This window comes from Mustela nivalis (assembly GCF_964662115.1).
Source record: "Mustela nivalis genome assembly, chromosome: 6".
NCBI classification, from domain to species: domain Eukaryota; kingdom Metazoa; phylum Chordata; class Mammalia; order Carnivora; family Mustelidae; genus Mustela; species Mustela nivalis.
In genome coordinates, this window is record NC_139025.1 from 95,706,450 (window position 1) to 95,723,139 (window position 16,690).

The 16,690-nt window shown below is 45.2% G+C and overlaps 1 protein-coding gene across 1 annotated transcript; it reads right to left on the bottom strand.

Annotated features, from left to right (window-relative positions):
• Positions 1–10,310: 10,310 nt before the first annotated feature.
• Positions 10,311–16,583, bottom strand: OSGEP (O-sialoglycoprotein endopeptidase). The gene is made up of 11 exons (XM_082736770.1): positions 16,453–16,583; positions 14,880–14,999; positions 14,522–14,697; positions 12,423–12,518; positions 12,237–12,286; positions 12,013–12,091; positions 11,375–11,440; positions 11,176–11,266; positions 10,889–10,964; positions 10,691–10,789; positions 10,311–10,512 (listed from the first exon to the last, which is right to left on the bottom strand). The coding sequence occupies exons 1-11, from the start codon at positions 16,565–16,567 to the stop codon at positions 10,473–10,475; spliced, it is 1,008 nt and encodes a 335-aa protein (XP_082592896.1). The 5' UTR covers positions 16,568–16,583; the 3' UTR covers positions 10,311–10,472.
• Positions 16,584–16,690: the final 107 nt, after the last annotated feature.

A 16,690-nucleotide genomic window follows, 5' to 3' on the forward strand; every position in this document is an offset into this window, starting at 1 on the left:
TCCCAGGACCCTGTGTTAGGCAGACGCATAATCAACTGAGCCACCTAGGCGCCCCCCTGCAATCCTCTCTTTCATCAACTATCTGCTAGAACATTCCTCCCCACAAACCCCACCTGACCAGCCACTTTCTTCCTTGGGTGCCCAGGTGAGACAACCAGAAGCTGGCTGAGAAATGTATTAAAGGGAATGCATGCCTCAAAATGTCACCTCCCCCGAGCAGGGCACCTCATTAGCCCACATCTCCCCAGAAAAGACCCCATGAGTTCTGATTCCGTCTGTCTGGGCTAGATAACACCTGTATCCAGTTTACTGTCAGTGACTTAGGCTGGGACAAATAAGGCAAGATTGTAAATTAGCCCAGGGACAGAAATGAGCCTGGGAACAGACATTCCTTTGTGGGGAGAGAACCACATCACAGAGCAGTAGGACTATGTAGGGAAGCTGGGACTTGTCCCCTCAAAACCCCAGTTTTTCTCTGTTCTTTTACATAAATAGCGTTTTCTTGGAAAATATGGTCCCACAGTGGTGAGGTCCAGAGGGCAGTTTCTTTGGCATGTTTTCCATCTTTTTCTCTTTAGCCACTGGGGTACTCACAGGGACCAGCATCTCTGGAGACCTCAAGGTGAGGTCACCAAGGCATGGGACATACTCACCATCTACCCCTTCTCTCACCACTAATGCTTCCACTGTTGTTTCCAGGACCCTGCGACAGCTATCTTTGCCATCATGTGAACACACTTTCCTACCTGGGGATCTCTGCCACAAGCAGTAAAGCCCTCCACTCCAGCCTTCTGGGCAGAATGACCTGGAGCCCTGCTTTCTGCCTCTGAGGGCTGAGGGTATAAGTGATGAAATGAGCAGGAGACTTCATCAATCACATTAAAAATAGTTTATGTACAGGTAGCCCCTCGCCTTCCTTCACCATTTCTTCCCATCCCTCATTTCACTAAAAAATTGTGTGGTGGTCTTTGATTATCAAATTTGGTATTCCTGGGGCATCTGGATAGCTCAGTCGGTTGAGTGTCTGTCTTCAGCTTGGGTCTTGATCCCAGGCTTCCGGGATCAAGCCCTTTGTGGGACTCCCTGCTCAGCGGAAAGCCTGCTTCTCCCTCTGCCCCTCCCCCTCCTTGTATGCCCTTTCCTTCTCTCTCAAAAAATACATAAAAATCTTTTTTTTTATTAATAAAATAAAATTTGGTATTCTCCCCACCCCAGCACCTTCAAACAAGCTTCCATTCCCCCTTTTGGCACTGATGGTACCTACATAGTCCTACTGCTCTGTGATGTGGTTCTCTCCCCACAAAGGAATGTCTGTTCCCAGGCTCATTTCCAGGCTCCTGTATGACTGGAGAAGCTCCAGGAAATATGACCGACGTGGGCGTGCGGATGGGAGCTGCCTGGGGCCAGAATACCAGTGTGGCTAGGATTTCCACAGTTAGGCAGAGCAAGGGTCCTGCCTGTATGCACTCTCTAATCACCATCAGGTGAGTGAACCTAAGGAGGAGATGAGAGAGAGAAACTTGACTTAGTCCATCGCCTGCCAGAGTAGGTGCTCAAAAACCAAGAATGACCTAAGGGGATTTATGTGGACGGGGTAAAACCTTCAAAGATGACCTAAGGGGATTTATGTGGACGGGGTAAAACCTTCAAAGATAGTATAAAATTTAGTATGTCAAGCAACTTCTGGGAAAGCTAGGTGAAAATATGAGGGGAATGCATTGCGTTTGCAATGCACTGATTTCTGCCTCTGCCTGCCCTTCTCCTCAGGCATGAGCATGGATGGTGTCTGTCTCTGTCCCTCTCATGACTGCCCTTAATCTTCAATGCTCTTCTGTCCTCTGTCCTTTCCTGCTTTGTTTCAACCCCTGAAGTCTTCCAGGTTAGTTGTTATCTTACCAAGGGTCTTGGAGGAAAAAGGAGAAAATGTAGGTAGAATCTAGGGCTATCCTAAGAGCATAATTTTTGGAGGATGAGGAGTACAAGAGCGTTCCAACTCAGCAACCAGTAATTAGATGACAATGTAGAGAGGTGATGATTGTGGTTGGCCAGTGTTTAAGAGACAGTCCAAGCTCGTATAGAAAAATTCAAAGTCTGTCTGTATATCAAGGCAAAGTTTAGGGAGAATAACTCTCTTCCATCTGCCTCCCATCTTCCCATCCCTCATTTACCAGGTGTCTCACTGCACTCTACTCCCATCCTTTCTTCCCCTTAAGACCCCTAAGCTCCCTCAACTCTTTCTTCTTTGCTCACTCCCTCTTACCTCTCGAAAGGAGAAGGGGGCAATCACTCTCTTCCTGGGACCGTTCCCCAGTGATTGCCGTGCCCTCTTAAAGTAGCTCTGCCAGAATAAACTATACCCAATCATTGGCTTTTTTGGGAAAGGCTAAGGCAGGACCCATGAACTATGTGAGGCTATCTGTTCACATTCCTTATTGCTGTAGTATTTATTCTTATTGGTGAGTACTCCTCCTCCACTCCCATACGGGCCTTCATTAATCACCTGTCCCCTCCTGCCCTTCACTGCCCTACCTCTGACTTTTAGGGCTTGGCCCTGACACGCCTGTTTTCTTTATCTTTAGTTCTGAAAGTGGAAAAAAGTCTGCTAACTCCGTGGTGGTGTGCATGAAGTTGCGGTGACGAGTAGGGAATGGAGTATGAGGGAAGGAAGCCAGAATTTGATGTCCTTGTCTCTCTAAACCTCAAACCCATGATTCATTTGCAGACTGACCTCCTGACCTTACATCTCTCCCAAAACTGATCTGAACATCACCCCTATCATCTCCAACTTTTCCTCTGCTCCTATGCCCTTGTCAACTTTGTCTCCACGCCTCCCTTAGGTGGTTGCCTGGTTAGTACGGGCACTTGTTATCACGGGGTCAGGTCCTGGGTTAGGAGGACCTGGGAAAGTTGGAGGAGCATCCTTGGGGTACAAGAGTGGGTGGCACTGAGGTTTGGACAAAGGATAGGCGGCGTTCACTCCCCTCTGCAATCTGGTGTCCTTCCTTCCATCGGTACCATCCCTGGCTCTCCCTCCTGGGCTTTGCTTTGCCTGCTCATGTTCCTTCTCACTTGGTGGGCAGTACTCATTGCTATGTTGCTTATCCTTCTGCTCCTGCTCTATACATTCTACAAGAAACCTGGTAAGTGAGCAGGCCGGTAAGGGGATGAGGAAGTGAGATACAACTCAAGGTGGACACCCTTTAGAAATCCAGAACTACCAACAGTAACTCATTTCCTCTCCTGCCTGAGAAATGAGGCCCCACCTCTAGTCATTCTGCAACCCACCTTCCTCAGCAGATGTGAACTGGAGCTCTTCAGTCCAGGCGGGCACCTATCACATGGCTCTGTCCTATTCAGTAAGCTTGAACAGTGTGCAGGACCATGTCAAGAACTTCTGGTGAGGGAGTCTCTAGACCAGGGGTTGAACACTGGTGGCCTCTGGACTGGAGCTTAGCTGTACAAGTTTAGTTCAGATCATACAGAATTTACAATTTTTAAAACTAATTGCCAATATTTAACATGCAAACGGTAGTTTGAGGCCTCCATCCCATGGGACACACTCACTTGGAGCCAAGTAGTTGCTGCCCCACAGAACAGGACAGGTATTCCTATGTTTGTCACAGTTCTCACCTGGTACTTTAGTCTTTGCTCTTATATGTCTGATTCTTACAGGCTTTTGAGTTTCTAATTGCTGCTCTAGCCATAAAAGGAAACCAGCTTTCCCAAATCCGGGAGGGGAAGGGTAGAGAGAGTAGGCCTCCTTGAGGAAGGATGCTCCCTGGCAAAGCAGACACCACAGGAATCAGGGTTCTCAGCTTCCCTCATTGCGCTGTGAAATGGAAAAGCCCAATATTCTTGGTTTCTCCCTAAAATCCTCTCTAAAATCCCCCAGTGGGTGGGGAGGAGCTGATCTCTGTTCCTTGCTGAATTTGGGGTTTCTTTTTTCTGCAGCTGAAAGGCTTTTGAAGCCTTTGTGATATTGGTATCACAAAGTGGTATTGTGATCTTATACCAGAGAAGCAGAAGCAAAAGAACCACTAAAGGGGGAAACTGAAACGTACTTCTTTCAATATTCCTGTTCCTTCAGGCCACACCTCTGAGCAGGACTTACAGGTGAATCAAAGTAGGTATACAGGAACAGGGCCAGCAAATAGGGAAACTGTCTGAGAGTAGGAACTGACCATGGTGCTCACCTGTCCTCTGCTTTCTTCCTAATTGTGTAGTCTGAGTGGCATGTATCTTCATGAAGTCCTGCAACAACATTTCCAGGATGCGGCCCTCATAGTCATGAGTTTGGCGAAACTCCAAACCACAGAGCAAATACTCCAGGGCAGAGCTAGTCTCAAGGCTAGGTGAGCTGAGAAACAGGTTCCCTTTCTCACACTGCCTTCTGTAACAGGAGCCTACCTCTGATCCTTTAGTCAGCCTGCTCTGGGGACCTATATATGACTCAGTTGGATGCTGTCCAGGGGCCTGACAATCCCCCAGTGTCTTCACTTGTGGAAATCAGCAGCAGACACTGACCCTGTACTGCCACTAGGAGACTTGGGAGAGACTGAGCTAGGAGAAGTCCACAATTCGGGACTCAAGGAGCCATGATTTTAGTCTCTTGGTTTTACAAACTGTGAGGCTATCTTAAGAAGCCTCAGCCAAGAGCCCAAGCTCCCTAAAGAAGTCTCCTACTAAGCAGAACCAGCTGGGTCTATAGGGCTAAAAAAGGTCCCCCTCCGAGATCCATTCCATCCCACAATATTAATAAAAACTTACAATACCCGAGGCTAATACAAAATAATATGCTTGATTCCCATTTACCAAATTAACTCCCCAAGCCTAGAGAGGCAGAGATCATTCTTGTCCTCAAATATATTCATAGAGAAGAATTTACCTTTCTACCTCTATCCCAAACACTCTGTCTTCTACCCCCAAATTTCTGATTATAAATGTCCATGTCTCAGTGTATTTTCAAACCATTTATGGGTCGCTCCTTGTCAATGAAAAAAGTGTTTATCAGCACTTTCTACTTAGTACGTAACCAGTAACTTACTCTTTTCCCAAGTGCATATAATCCCAATTTGTTTTATCTTTTGGCCCAAGTCTTACTTGATAGTCTTTGATTATCTCTGGTTTACCTCCACAGCAACTTATTCATTCAGCAAATGCTAACTGAATGTCCACCCTATTCTAAGTACTGGGAGATTACACGGCAATGAATAAAACAAGATAATGGAATTCCTATTCTAACGGGAGGAGTCAAACAACAAACACAAATAAAACTATTAGGTGAGGGGTGCCTAGGAGGCTCAGTGGGTTAAGCTTCTGCCTTAGGCTCAGGTCATGGTCTCAGGGTCCTGGGATTGAGCCCCGCATCCGACTCTCTGCTCAGTGGGGAGCCTGCTTCCCTCTCTCTGCCCACCTCTCTGCCTACTTGTGATGTCTGTCAAATAAATAAATAAAATCTTTTTAAAAAAACTATTAGATTAGAAGGTGATAAGTGCTATGAAGAGAAATAAAACAGGAAGGGGGCTAAAAAGTGCTGGAGGAGTGTAATTTTAAGTAGGATTGTCAGAAAGTCCTCACTAAAGAAAGAAAAAACATAGAGCAAAGACTTAAAGATTATGAGACTAATGGAACAAGCTCTAGCTGAGGAAGAGTTCTTGAGCAGAGGGAGCAACAAGAATGAAGACCCTGAGGGCACGTGCACCTGAACATTTATAATAGCAATGTCCACAATAGCCAAACTATAGAAAAAACCTATATGTCCATCAACAGATGAATGGATATGTGATATATATACACAATGGAATACTATGTAGCCATCAAAAGAAATGAAATCTTACCATTTGCAACAATGTGGATGAACTAGAGGGTATTATGTTGAGCAAAATAAATCAATCAAAGACAATTATCTTTTTTTTAAACAACTTTTTTTTTTAAAAAAAGATTTTATTTATTTATTTGGCAGACAGAGATCACAAGTAGGCAGAGAGGCAGGCAGGGAGAGGAGGAAGCAGGTTCCCGGGCTCAATCCCAGGACCCTGGGATCATGACCTGAGCCAAAGGCAGAGGCTTTAACCCACTGAGCCACCCAGGTCCTCTGAGAAAGACAATTATCTTATGATCTCCCTGATATGAGGAATTTGAGAGGCAAAGTGTGGGGTTTGGGGGTAGAGAAGGAAAAAATGAAACAAGATGGGATCAGGAGGGAGACAAACCATAAGAGACTCACAGAACAAACTGAGGGTTGGCTGGGGGTGGGGAGGGTGGTATGGAGAGGGTGGTTGGGTGCTGTGAAATGTGTAAGCCTGACGATTCACAGACCTGTACCCCTGGGGCAAGTAATACACTATACATTAAAAAAAAAAAAAAAAAGAATGAAGACCCTTGAGGGGCTGGCAGATCTTCATTGTTTAAGGAAAAACAAAAAGGCCACTATTGCTGGAACAGAATGATCAAGGTGAATAGCAGGAAATGAGGTCAAAGAAGTAAGTGGGGAGATGCAGGGCAGATCTGGAAGGTGTAACAGACCTTTGAAGGACTCTAGCTTTTACTGCAATACAGCAAGACACAGAGGGTTTTGAGCAGCAGAGTAACATAATCTGGCTTTTATGGTAATACCATTCACTGTGGCTGCTGTGTTGAAAATGGAGTTTAAGTGGACAGTGGTAGAAGCAGATACACCAGCTACTGCCACATCAGAGACAGAGAATTCTGGCTTGGTCTACGGTGGGAGCAATGGAAGTAAGAAGAAACAGGATTCTGGATATATTCTGAACGTAAAGTCAGTGTGATTTGATGAACTGGAGGAGATGAAAAACAGGTGCCAAGTAACACCAGGGCACTTTGATATGAACTAGAAGGATGGGGTTGTTGAAGTTAGCAGCAAGAAGATGGGGAGGAAAATAAGTTCAGTTTTGTGGATGTTAAATTTGAGGTATCAGGCGCCAATTGGCAGCTAAATATTCAGAACAGAAGTTCAGGTTGGGGCTAAAAAATTGGGAGTCACCCACATTGAAATGGCTTTAATGCAGAAGACTGGACAAAATCACTGAAGGTATGTGTGTACAGAAGCAGTCCAAGGACTGAACCCTAGAGTTACTAGCTTGTGAAAATGAGCAGAAACCATCAAAGGAGACAAACAAAGAGCAGTCAGTAAGCTAGGAGGCAAACCAGAGAATGTGTCCTAAAGCCAAGTAAAGAAAATGCTTCTTCTTTACTTGGGAGGGAGTGTCAAAAGCTGCTGATAGCTTACATGGGATGAAGCTGAATAGGCCATTAAAGTTAGCTATGTGAAGTCACTGGTGACCATCAAAACAGCCATCGGTGGGGACGGTGGGGACGCCTGGTTGGCTCAGGTCATGATCTCTGGTTCCTGGGATCGAGCCCCTGCTCAGCAGGGAGTTTGCTTCTCCTTCTCCCTCTGCCCCTCCCCCAACTCAAGTACACACGTATGTGCTCGTGCTCCCTCTCTCTCCCTGTCCCTTGCAAATAAATACAATCTTATAAAAAAACAAAAACAAACAAAAAGACAGCCTTGGTGGAGTGGACTTCTTCATAGGGAGTTGGTTGCGAGGAACTGGAAACAACTCTTTTTAAGATGTTTTGCTATAAAATGGAGCAGAAAAATGGGAAGCAACTGAAAGGGGAAAATGGGTGCAAGAGGCAATCATGTGTTTTCAGATGAGGAAAATGAAAGCATAACTGTGTGCTGAGAGGAAGCTCTAGGATGAAAGGGAAATACAGACTCTACAGAAAACGAGAGAGAACTGAGAGATGTCCTGAAAGGCTAGAGGATGGGATGGACCATCAAAGTAGTTGGACAGGAGCATGGACAGTTTGTTTCAGCATGGATTCTCAATGACATTTTAGCCTAGAGAATTCTTTGTGTGAGGAGCTGTTCTGTACATTGCAGGGTATTTTGCAGCATCCCTGGTCTCTACCCAGTAGCCCTGTCTCCCAGTTGTGACAACCAAGTCCTCCAGGGAGCAAAATCAATCCCAACTGAGTATATAGTAACAAGTATTTTTTTTTTTTTTTTTTTAGTAACAAGTATTTTTTTAAAAAAGATTTTATTTATTTGACAGACAGAGATCACAAGTAGGCAGAGGCAGGCAGAGAAAGAGAGGAGAAGCAGGCTCACCGCCGAGCAGGGAGCCCGATGTGGGGCTCAATCCCAGGGCCCTGGGATCATGACTTTAGCCGAAGGCAGAGGCTTTAACCCACTGAGCCACCCAGGCGTCCCTAAAGTAACAGGTATTAACAGTATACTGCTAATACAGGAACAGAAGGGAAAGCAGAGTACATTGGAATAAATACTGGAAGGTGGTTGGATGTAGTGGTGGGAGCTCATGAATGTTCTGATAGTTTCTATCTTCTCACTAAAATAGGAGCCAAAGAGTGAAAATCAGGGGAGACACAGATTTGAGGGGCTAGAAGGTATAAAATGGTTACTGGAAAGAAGGCAAGTGAAAGGACTAGGGTATACTGTGAGGTGGCCTAAGTTTCGGGATGATGCCTTTAAAGCAAGACGAGTTAGCCTGGCTGTTTTTCGCTAGCCCTTTCAGCTGCATGGCTCTAGGAATCAAGTATGTGAAGAGTTGAAGTGTGACAAAAGCAAGAAGGGCAAGAGAGGTGAGGGCATTGGTAGTGAAGTGCTCATAACTGGAGTTTAGCAGGAGGGGAATGAAGACACACAGGGGATGAGGTCAGTGGAAAGGAAAATCAAAAGATTGCAGGGCCTGATAAAGAGATGAATTGTTAGACTCAGTGCACTAAAGGAAATGATCTGGAAAGACAGAAGGGATGTCTGAGATTGAGATATGGTGGGGCTATAGGTCTAGACTAGGACCAAGGGAATGAGTGGTTACAGGAGGGGCAGAGGGACAGATCATGGGAGCAGCACAGAGCTGAGACCAGAGCATTAGAAGGATGATCCACATAGGTACTAAAATCGAGATCTGGGTTTTTTTTTTTTTTTAAAGATTTTATGTATTTATTTGAGAGAGAGGGAGAGCACAAGTAATGGGGAGGGACAGAAGAAGAGGGAGAAGCAGACTTCCCGCTGAGCAGGGAGCCCACCTCGGGACTCCATCCCAGGACCCTGGGATCATAACCTGAGCTGAAGGCACATGCTTAACGAACTGAGCCACCCAGGCACACCTAAAATCAAGATTTAACAGGAGCAGCTGTGGCATGGTCTAGTCTAATAAATGACATGTGTTTCAAAGCTAAGGTGTGGTAGGGATGAGAGGGAACAGACAACACAGAATGAGGAAAAATGAGGACACCCCCACCACCACCTCCAGTGTCAGTGGTACAAAGGATGTGGGGGAGAGAAAACAGTACCACTAGAGGCGGTAAGAGAAGCAGAGTCCTCAGGAGAAACTGGGGCTCTGAGCAGGAATGTAAAGAGAACTTTCAGAAGAGAGCTTGAGGATATAGGAAATTTTACGAACAACCAGCTATTAGTTCCAAAGAGCACAAAAGGATTTCAGGAGAAACAAAAAAAGGCGTGGAAAGTAATGGTTATTAGAGTGCAGAGCTGAAGGTGCCTTGGTAGTTTGCGACTTCTCATGGTGACTAACAAACAAGATAAAGCCCACGATGACATTAGTTCTGGCAGCTGGGGCAGGGAGGGAGGGATCCAGGGCACCCCTACAGGCCTGCCCCTGGAAGTGTGTGGAGTATGTAGGAGTAAGTGCATGGAGAACAGTTTTGCTCTTTAGTTACAAATTAGTACAAAATGAGACCTGGCTCCCGGGTATTTTAAGGCAAGTCCTAAGAACCTACCTCAAAGAATTTAAATGAGATGACAAACACAAAGCAGTTGGCATGAAGCAGGACACTAAAATAGTATTAGTAATGATACTATTATTATTAAGAGGATGTTAGAAGAGCACCTAAGATGGCCCCCTCCAGGGCGCCTGGGTGGCTCAGTGAGTTAAGCCTCTGCCTTCAGCTCAGGTTCATGGTCTCAGGGTCCTGGGATCGAGGCCCACATCGGGCTCTCCGCTCAGCAGCGAGCCTGCTTCCTCCTCTCTCTCTGCCTACCTCTCTACTAACTTGTGATCTCTCTCTGTCAAACAAATAAATGAAATCTTTAAAAAAAAAATATATATATATATATTAAAAAATTTTTTTTTAACTTCATTTTAAATTTTTTTAACTTCCATTTTAACTTCAAAGCAGCAGCCCTGAACAGTCGGCCAAGGCTCTGCTCTGACCCTTACCTCCCTACCCATTCCCCCACCAACAAGAATTTATCCAGTGCCAACCCTGTGTCATTCTTGATTAACACAAGCCAATCACCAACATACAAAACCAAAAACAGTTTATTGCTGAGTCAACCTGAGGTTCAAACGATGGGAGACAGGAGTCCATAGCCTTGCCAGGACACTCAGGTCAGGACAGAGATTAAGGCCCAAGTTCCCGTAGGCTCCACTTAGGCACTACCTACTCTGATCCTGTTAACCTTGTTAGTCCCTCCAAGTCACTTCTACTTCATCTGTCCGATACCTGTGGAAAAAAACAAACAAACAAACAAACAAACAAAAAAAAAACAGAAAACCTGGTGGACAGCTATCCCTTAGAAGCTTCCATTCTTCTCTACCCTCATGATTCTGGACCCTCTTCCCTGCTGATTTTTGCCTGCCTCCCATATAATTCTATCTACCCCTGCAAGGAGGATACACACCTCTGCGTGATCCCAGAATCACTAAGGGGGGTCCTGTGTCCTGCCCGAAACATCTCCCAGCCAGCCTGGGCAATCATGGCTCCATTGTCAATGCAGAATCTAGGAAGAACAAAGACATGAAATTTGGGATTCAAGGGTGAAGAATCATAGTAATTGGAGGAAAAAAAGAAAAAATCAAGAAAGGGAAAGGGCCTTTACCTCTCATCTGTGGCAAAAAGCCGGGCTCCACGTTCCTGGCACATTGTCTCCATCATTTCCTGTAGCCTCAAATTACCTGTGAGGAGGTAGGGGTTAGGCAGCCCTTTCTGCATGGTCAAGCTGTACACCTCATGTGTGTTTACTTACAATTATGAAGTAGGGGTTTGGGGACAAGCTAGGAAGCAGAAACTTCTAATTTTCCCAAACCCTTAAGAGATTTAGACTAGCAGGAGGAAGACACTAATGTCCAAGAACAGGAAAGAGGCGCACAGTTCAATGATACATACACCCCACACCTCCCACGATGAGGGCCTCCTGGGAGCCACAATGTGCCATGGCTCGCTCTGTGATCTCTACCAGCATTGCAAACACAGTTTCCTGTGGGGGACAGATAAAGTGAGAACAACAGAGGGGATCCTGGTTCTGTTCTACTACGTAAAAGCTCCTCCAGACCCAACTTTATCTCCTGGCATTTTATCCCATTACCTGCAGAGAGAAACATAAATCCTCAGGAGTACACTCGCCTGTGGCCAGCATCCGCTGGGCTACATCCTATAATTAAAGAAAATAAATAAATAAATAAATCAAGTATGGTTTGGGGATGACATGAGAACAAAAATTAGTGCGCCTGGAGGATTACTGTGTCTCACTACAATTCCACTTACCAGCATGTCTACACCGCCTTTCTTTGCCTTTCACTGGCACTGAGCTATGGAATGGGCAGCATTTATTCGGGATTCAATAATCACAAATGTCTGCCCTGGCATCCCCTTCCCTCCCAACCCCTTACTCGGCTTAACTTTCTCCCTAATGCTTATCATTATCTGACCCGTTTTATTGTGTTATTATCTTCCGCCCCCGCTTGTTTCTTTGTCACTACCACCCCCCAAGACAAGTAAGTGCCAAGTACAAAGAGATTTTTATTTTGCTCTATGCTGTACTGCTACTGCCTGGAACAGTGCCTGGCACACAGATGTTTAATAAATATTTGCTTAATGAATTTAGTCAGCATCATTAATATAGACCAGAACTACACTATAGACAGGAAATACAATGGTGAGCAAAACAGATACGCCTCATTAAAAAGCATGGCAGTGCTCTCTCTTCACTTGTCCCACACTCACCTCAATGAAAGACAGTATCCCCGAGAATGAAACGTCCATCCCCTTCACAGTATATGGCAGCTCAACTAGCTTCTTGCCTCTGTGTGGGAGTGAGCGTATGAGGCACGAAGGCTTTAGTCAGCTGGCTGCTCAACCTCCAAAGTGCTCCCAAACCTCCTTACTGTATGTAGAGGGAAATCCCGGAAGACCCACCAGTCAGCCTTCTCCCTCTTATGTTCCCTTACCGCTTTGCCATCTGTTCAATATTGTAGCCTGGACTGGGGTCATTGGAAATCTAGCAGAAGGTAAAAGAGGAAGGAATCAGATATTCAAAAAGCATAAGAAACTAATTCACTATTTCCTACTTCCATTTCCATGGCTCCCCAGAAATTTATCCATACCTTATGTTTTCTCTAGCCCCAGTGGCTTACCTTCAGCACTCGAGCAAAACGATCCAGACAATTACCCACAGCAATATCGATGGTTTCTCCAAAGATGCGGTAACGATGTTCTGAATATGCAATCACCTAAGGGTGATGAGGATGTCCATGAAACCTCAAGTCTGTAAAGAGGAGTATTTGGCTTTGGGGAAGAACATAGCAGAGGATCAACATGGCCGCTGCAGCTTCCAGTAAAAATGGAACAAAAGAACTCACCCAAACCCTGAATAGGTACTTTCTCATAGCTCTTATCTCTGAAGTTTATAGGTACCTTGAGGATTCCCAGAGCAGGTTCCTAATCTACAGAAGGCATCCTAGGTCAGGGTAGAAGCAATTCTCATTTCAAATACATTTCTCTAGCTTGGAGGTTCCCAATATATCCTTTAAAGGCAGTCTTGACACTATGGACTAAGCAGGCTTTCTGGCTTGGAGGCATGGAACCAGAGTCCTTCTAGACTATTCTACCAGGGCAGTGTTATTTGGAAACAACACAAAAGGCAGAGTTGAAAACCTCCAAAAATCCTATACTGGATCACACTAATAACACACCCAACTCAGCATGGCAAACAACTTATGTTCATTCTTCACATATGACCAGCTTCTACCAGAGAATATTTACTACCCACTGACACGTATATTTCTGACATTCAGTGTCTCCTTAAGACCATAAGAAGTCCTTTCCCTTTCTGATGCTGCTAAGGATTTCCTTCCATTCTGATATAGATTGTAATCTGCTGTTAAAAGGTTGGCCACAAAAGGGAAAGGGGAAAAAAAAATTCTGCCTTTCTACTTGTGTTGTCTACTTCCCTACCCAATCATCTCCCTGTTTTCCCACCTTAACACATTTCAAGAGGGAAGAAGAGAAAACCATCACTGCTTCTCTTCAGTAACTCTTGCAAGCCTCCATTGCTACTGTGCATACCCCAAGTCCCTAATTTTGTATGCCATCCTTCAGGCCCCTGCCAGCTATATGTCCTCTACCTATAAAAGTTCCCACATCATTTTTATAGGAATATGTGCTTCATCCTAAATAACTATGTCACAAAATAAAATTTTAAGCCTTTCATTAGCTGGGGATGATCACTTTTTTTTTTTTTAAGATTTTATTTATTTATTTGACAGACAGAGATCACAAGTAGGCAGAGAGGCAGGCAGAGAGAGAGAGAGAGAGAGGGAAGCAGGCTTCCTGCGGAGCAGGGAGCCCGATGCGGGGCTCGATCCCAGGACCCTGAGATCATGACCCGAGCCGAAGGCAGCAGCCCAAACCACTGAGCCACCCAGGCGCCCCGGGGATGATCACTTTTTCTCAAAATAACCCTGTCAGGTGTTCCATGGGAAAGAAAGACTAGAGTTCTCCAATCACAACCGGAAAGGGTCTTGCGTGGTACTCCAAACAACTCTGGCTTCACCTATAAACTTAAAATGCCTTCTACCACTTATAAAATGTTTTTTAAATTATTTCTGTTTTCACACTCTTAAATTAACAACTTCTATTTACTACCAGTAAAGTAAAACAAAACATGAAATTATTGTGAAGAAACAAATCACATAGTGCCCCTTAGGTTTAATTGCTAAGATATAGAGAAAAAATAAGCTTCAGATTAACAAAAGAAAGAATCCTTTCATTACTTTGAAGGCTTCAATATTTACTATTCTTTTTTTTCTAAATTGGAAATTTCTTATCTTTATAACCACATATATAAAAACCATGTAAGGGGCGCCTGGGTGTCTCAGTCACTAAAGCTTCTGCTTTCCACTCAGGTCATGATCCCAAGGTCCTTGGATCAAGCCCCACACTGAGCAACCTGTTCAGGGGGAAGTCGTCAGCTTCCCCCTCTCCCCTGCTCATGCTCTCTCTCCGTCTCTCTAATAAATGAGTACAATCTTTTAAATAAATAAGTGCCATCCAATATCGTGATCATCCTGTCCAAATCTGCAATACTGCAAACTTTCTTGTGGGTTTTCTAGTGCATAACATTTTAGGTTCAGATGAGTCCAGCTTTGTTCTCGCAGGTGCCACACTGAGTACATGAAAGTTGCTGGCACAGTGCCTTAGAAATTACGAGGGAACGATAGAGTACTCCAAATACCTGTGTGTTTCCTCCACTGACATACAGCACAGTTGGGCTGGTGGCTCCGGTGATAAGGCGGCCCATCTCAATGTGGCCTATACAGTGGTTCACGCCCAGCAATGGCTTATTCCACAGCTGGGCCACAGTGCGGGCCACAACAGCCACAGAAACCAGTGGGGCACCCATGCCAGGGCCTAGGGGGACAGAAATGGGAGTTAGAATCCTATGGATACTGGGAAAAACAGAGCTGGGGAAAGTAAGGGATGCAAGAGGTGAGGTAGGGGTAGTGGTGGTAGGAAAGGAGAGCAGCAGGCTATTCTAACCTAGCCAGGCTCCAGGTATATTCTTCCATTGTCAACCACTATCCCAGCTATACCTTTGGTGTAGGCAATGCAATCAATATCCTGGGAGGTTAATCCAGCCTCTGTCAGTGCCTCCTGTAGCAGGTCCAAGATAACAGCTCGGTGATGCCTAGCAGTATCACCCGGAAGGAATCCTAGGAGACGGACACAGGTCAGAGATCACAGGGTTTTTCTACAGCAAAGGCAGGTAGACTTGCCTATGGTTTTGCTATAGATTCCCTGATCCAAATTGCAATTCTCTACTATTCCTAAATAAACCCATTTTACTGGCAAAACAACTGACTGGTTTTTTTGTTTTGTTTTGAACATTTACACAGTGTAGGAAGAGTCCCTTTCACTCTCCTCAAGCATCTTGTCTTCCAGGTTTTCAGATACACTCTTTCTAGCCTGTTCAGCTAGGCTGACCAGCTCTCCAGAAATGCACTTCTTCATACCCAACTTCTACTCAGCCTTTAGGACTCAATTCAAGTGAAAGCTACTTTTCACTTCACCCTTTGGTGATCTTCTCTGTGGCCCTACAAACCCCATGCACAATCACATCTTTATACTCTACATACCACATTAGACATATAACAATTAGAGCATTATAATTATTTGTAGTTTCCCTAGTTTAACCATGAGCATCGTAAAGCACTGGCTATTTACCTTTGTAATCCTGGTGCCAAAATGCCTAAAGGAGTGACGACTAAACACAAGATATGTATTTTCTAACAAGTAACCCATCACAACATCATCATTTCAGGGAGGCTTTGCAGGTATATGCAAGTCAGTCTCCTTCTCCTTTATATGCAGGAGTTTTAAGGGATGGTGGATAAAATACAATGTAAGAGGGGCGCCTGGGTGGCTTTAGGCAACTGCCTTTGGCTCAGTTCATGATCCTGGAGTCCTGGAATCGAGTCCCACATAGGGCTCCCAACTCTGCAGGAAGTCTGTTTCTCCCTCGGACCTTCTCTCCTCTCATGCTCTCTCACTTTCTCTCTCTCACATAAATAAATAAAATCTTTTAAAAATTACAACATAATAACTTAGAAATAACATTTGTTAGATGAGTTAGTTGTAACATGTTTAGTAGTTTCACTTATTTCTCAAGACCCAATAATGCAGATATTATTATTTCCATTTAAAGAGTCAGGAACACAAGCCCCAAACCAAATACTGACCACGAATATTACTGTTCCTGTCTAACACCCAAGGTGAAAGTCTCTACACTCCTTCTCATTCTAGATAATTCTGATTGCCACTATTATACTGTTCATCATACTGCAAAGTTTTGTTCTTAGGTCCAACTCCAGAGCGGTTCCTAATATCTACTCTTGTATCTAGCACCCAGCTGACGATTAGTATATAAAAAACACTCAATGAAAGCAAAAGAAACCCAGAAGATACAGGTCCAAGTGCCTGTGACTCTTCTAACCATCAGCCTGTCATGTTCATTCTGTCACATAATCTCAGAGATTCGGAGCAAAAACCTCTACAAGCGGACAGTGCGCCCCACGCCCTACTTTGCTAGACAGCGCTCAGACGGTAGGTGCTGCCCGGCCGAGCAGCGCGCGGCGAACTCTCGCCCCCCCGCCCCGCCACACGCACCGGTGCCCGGAGGCGTGACGTAAGTCCGCCGCGGATTCGCCAGCACCGCGCCATCCCGCACCACTCCCACGCCAATCTTGTTCGCGCTGCCTTCAAACCCTAGCACCGCCGGCATGGCGGAGACTGAGAGAAAACGCCGGCAGGGCTGGCTACCACAGGAGCCGCAGGGCCCTCACCAGGCCGCGCCGGACCGCGGATTCCGGAGCGCGCAGGGAGACTCAAAACGCCAGGTGCCAGG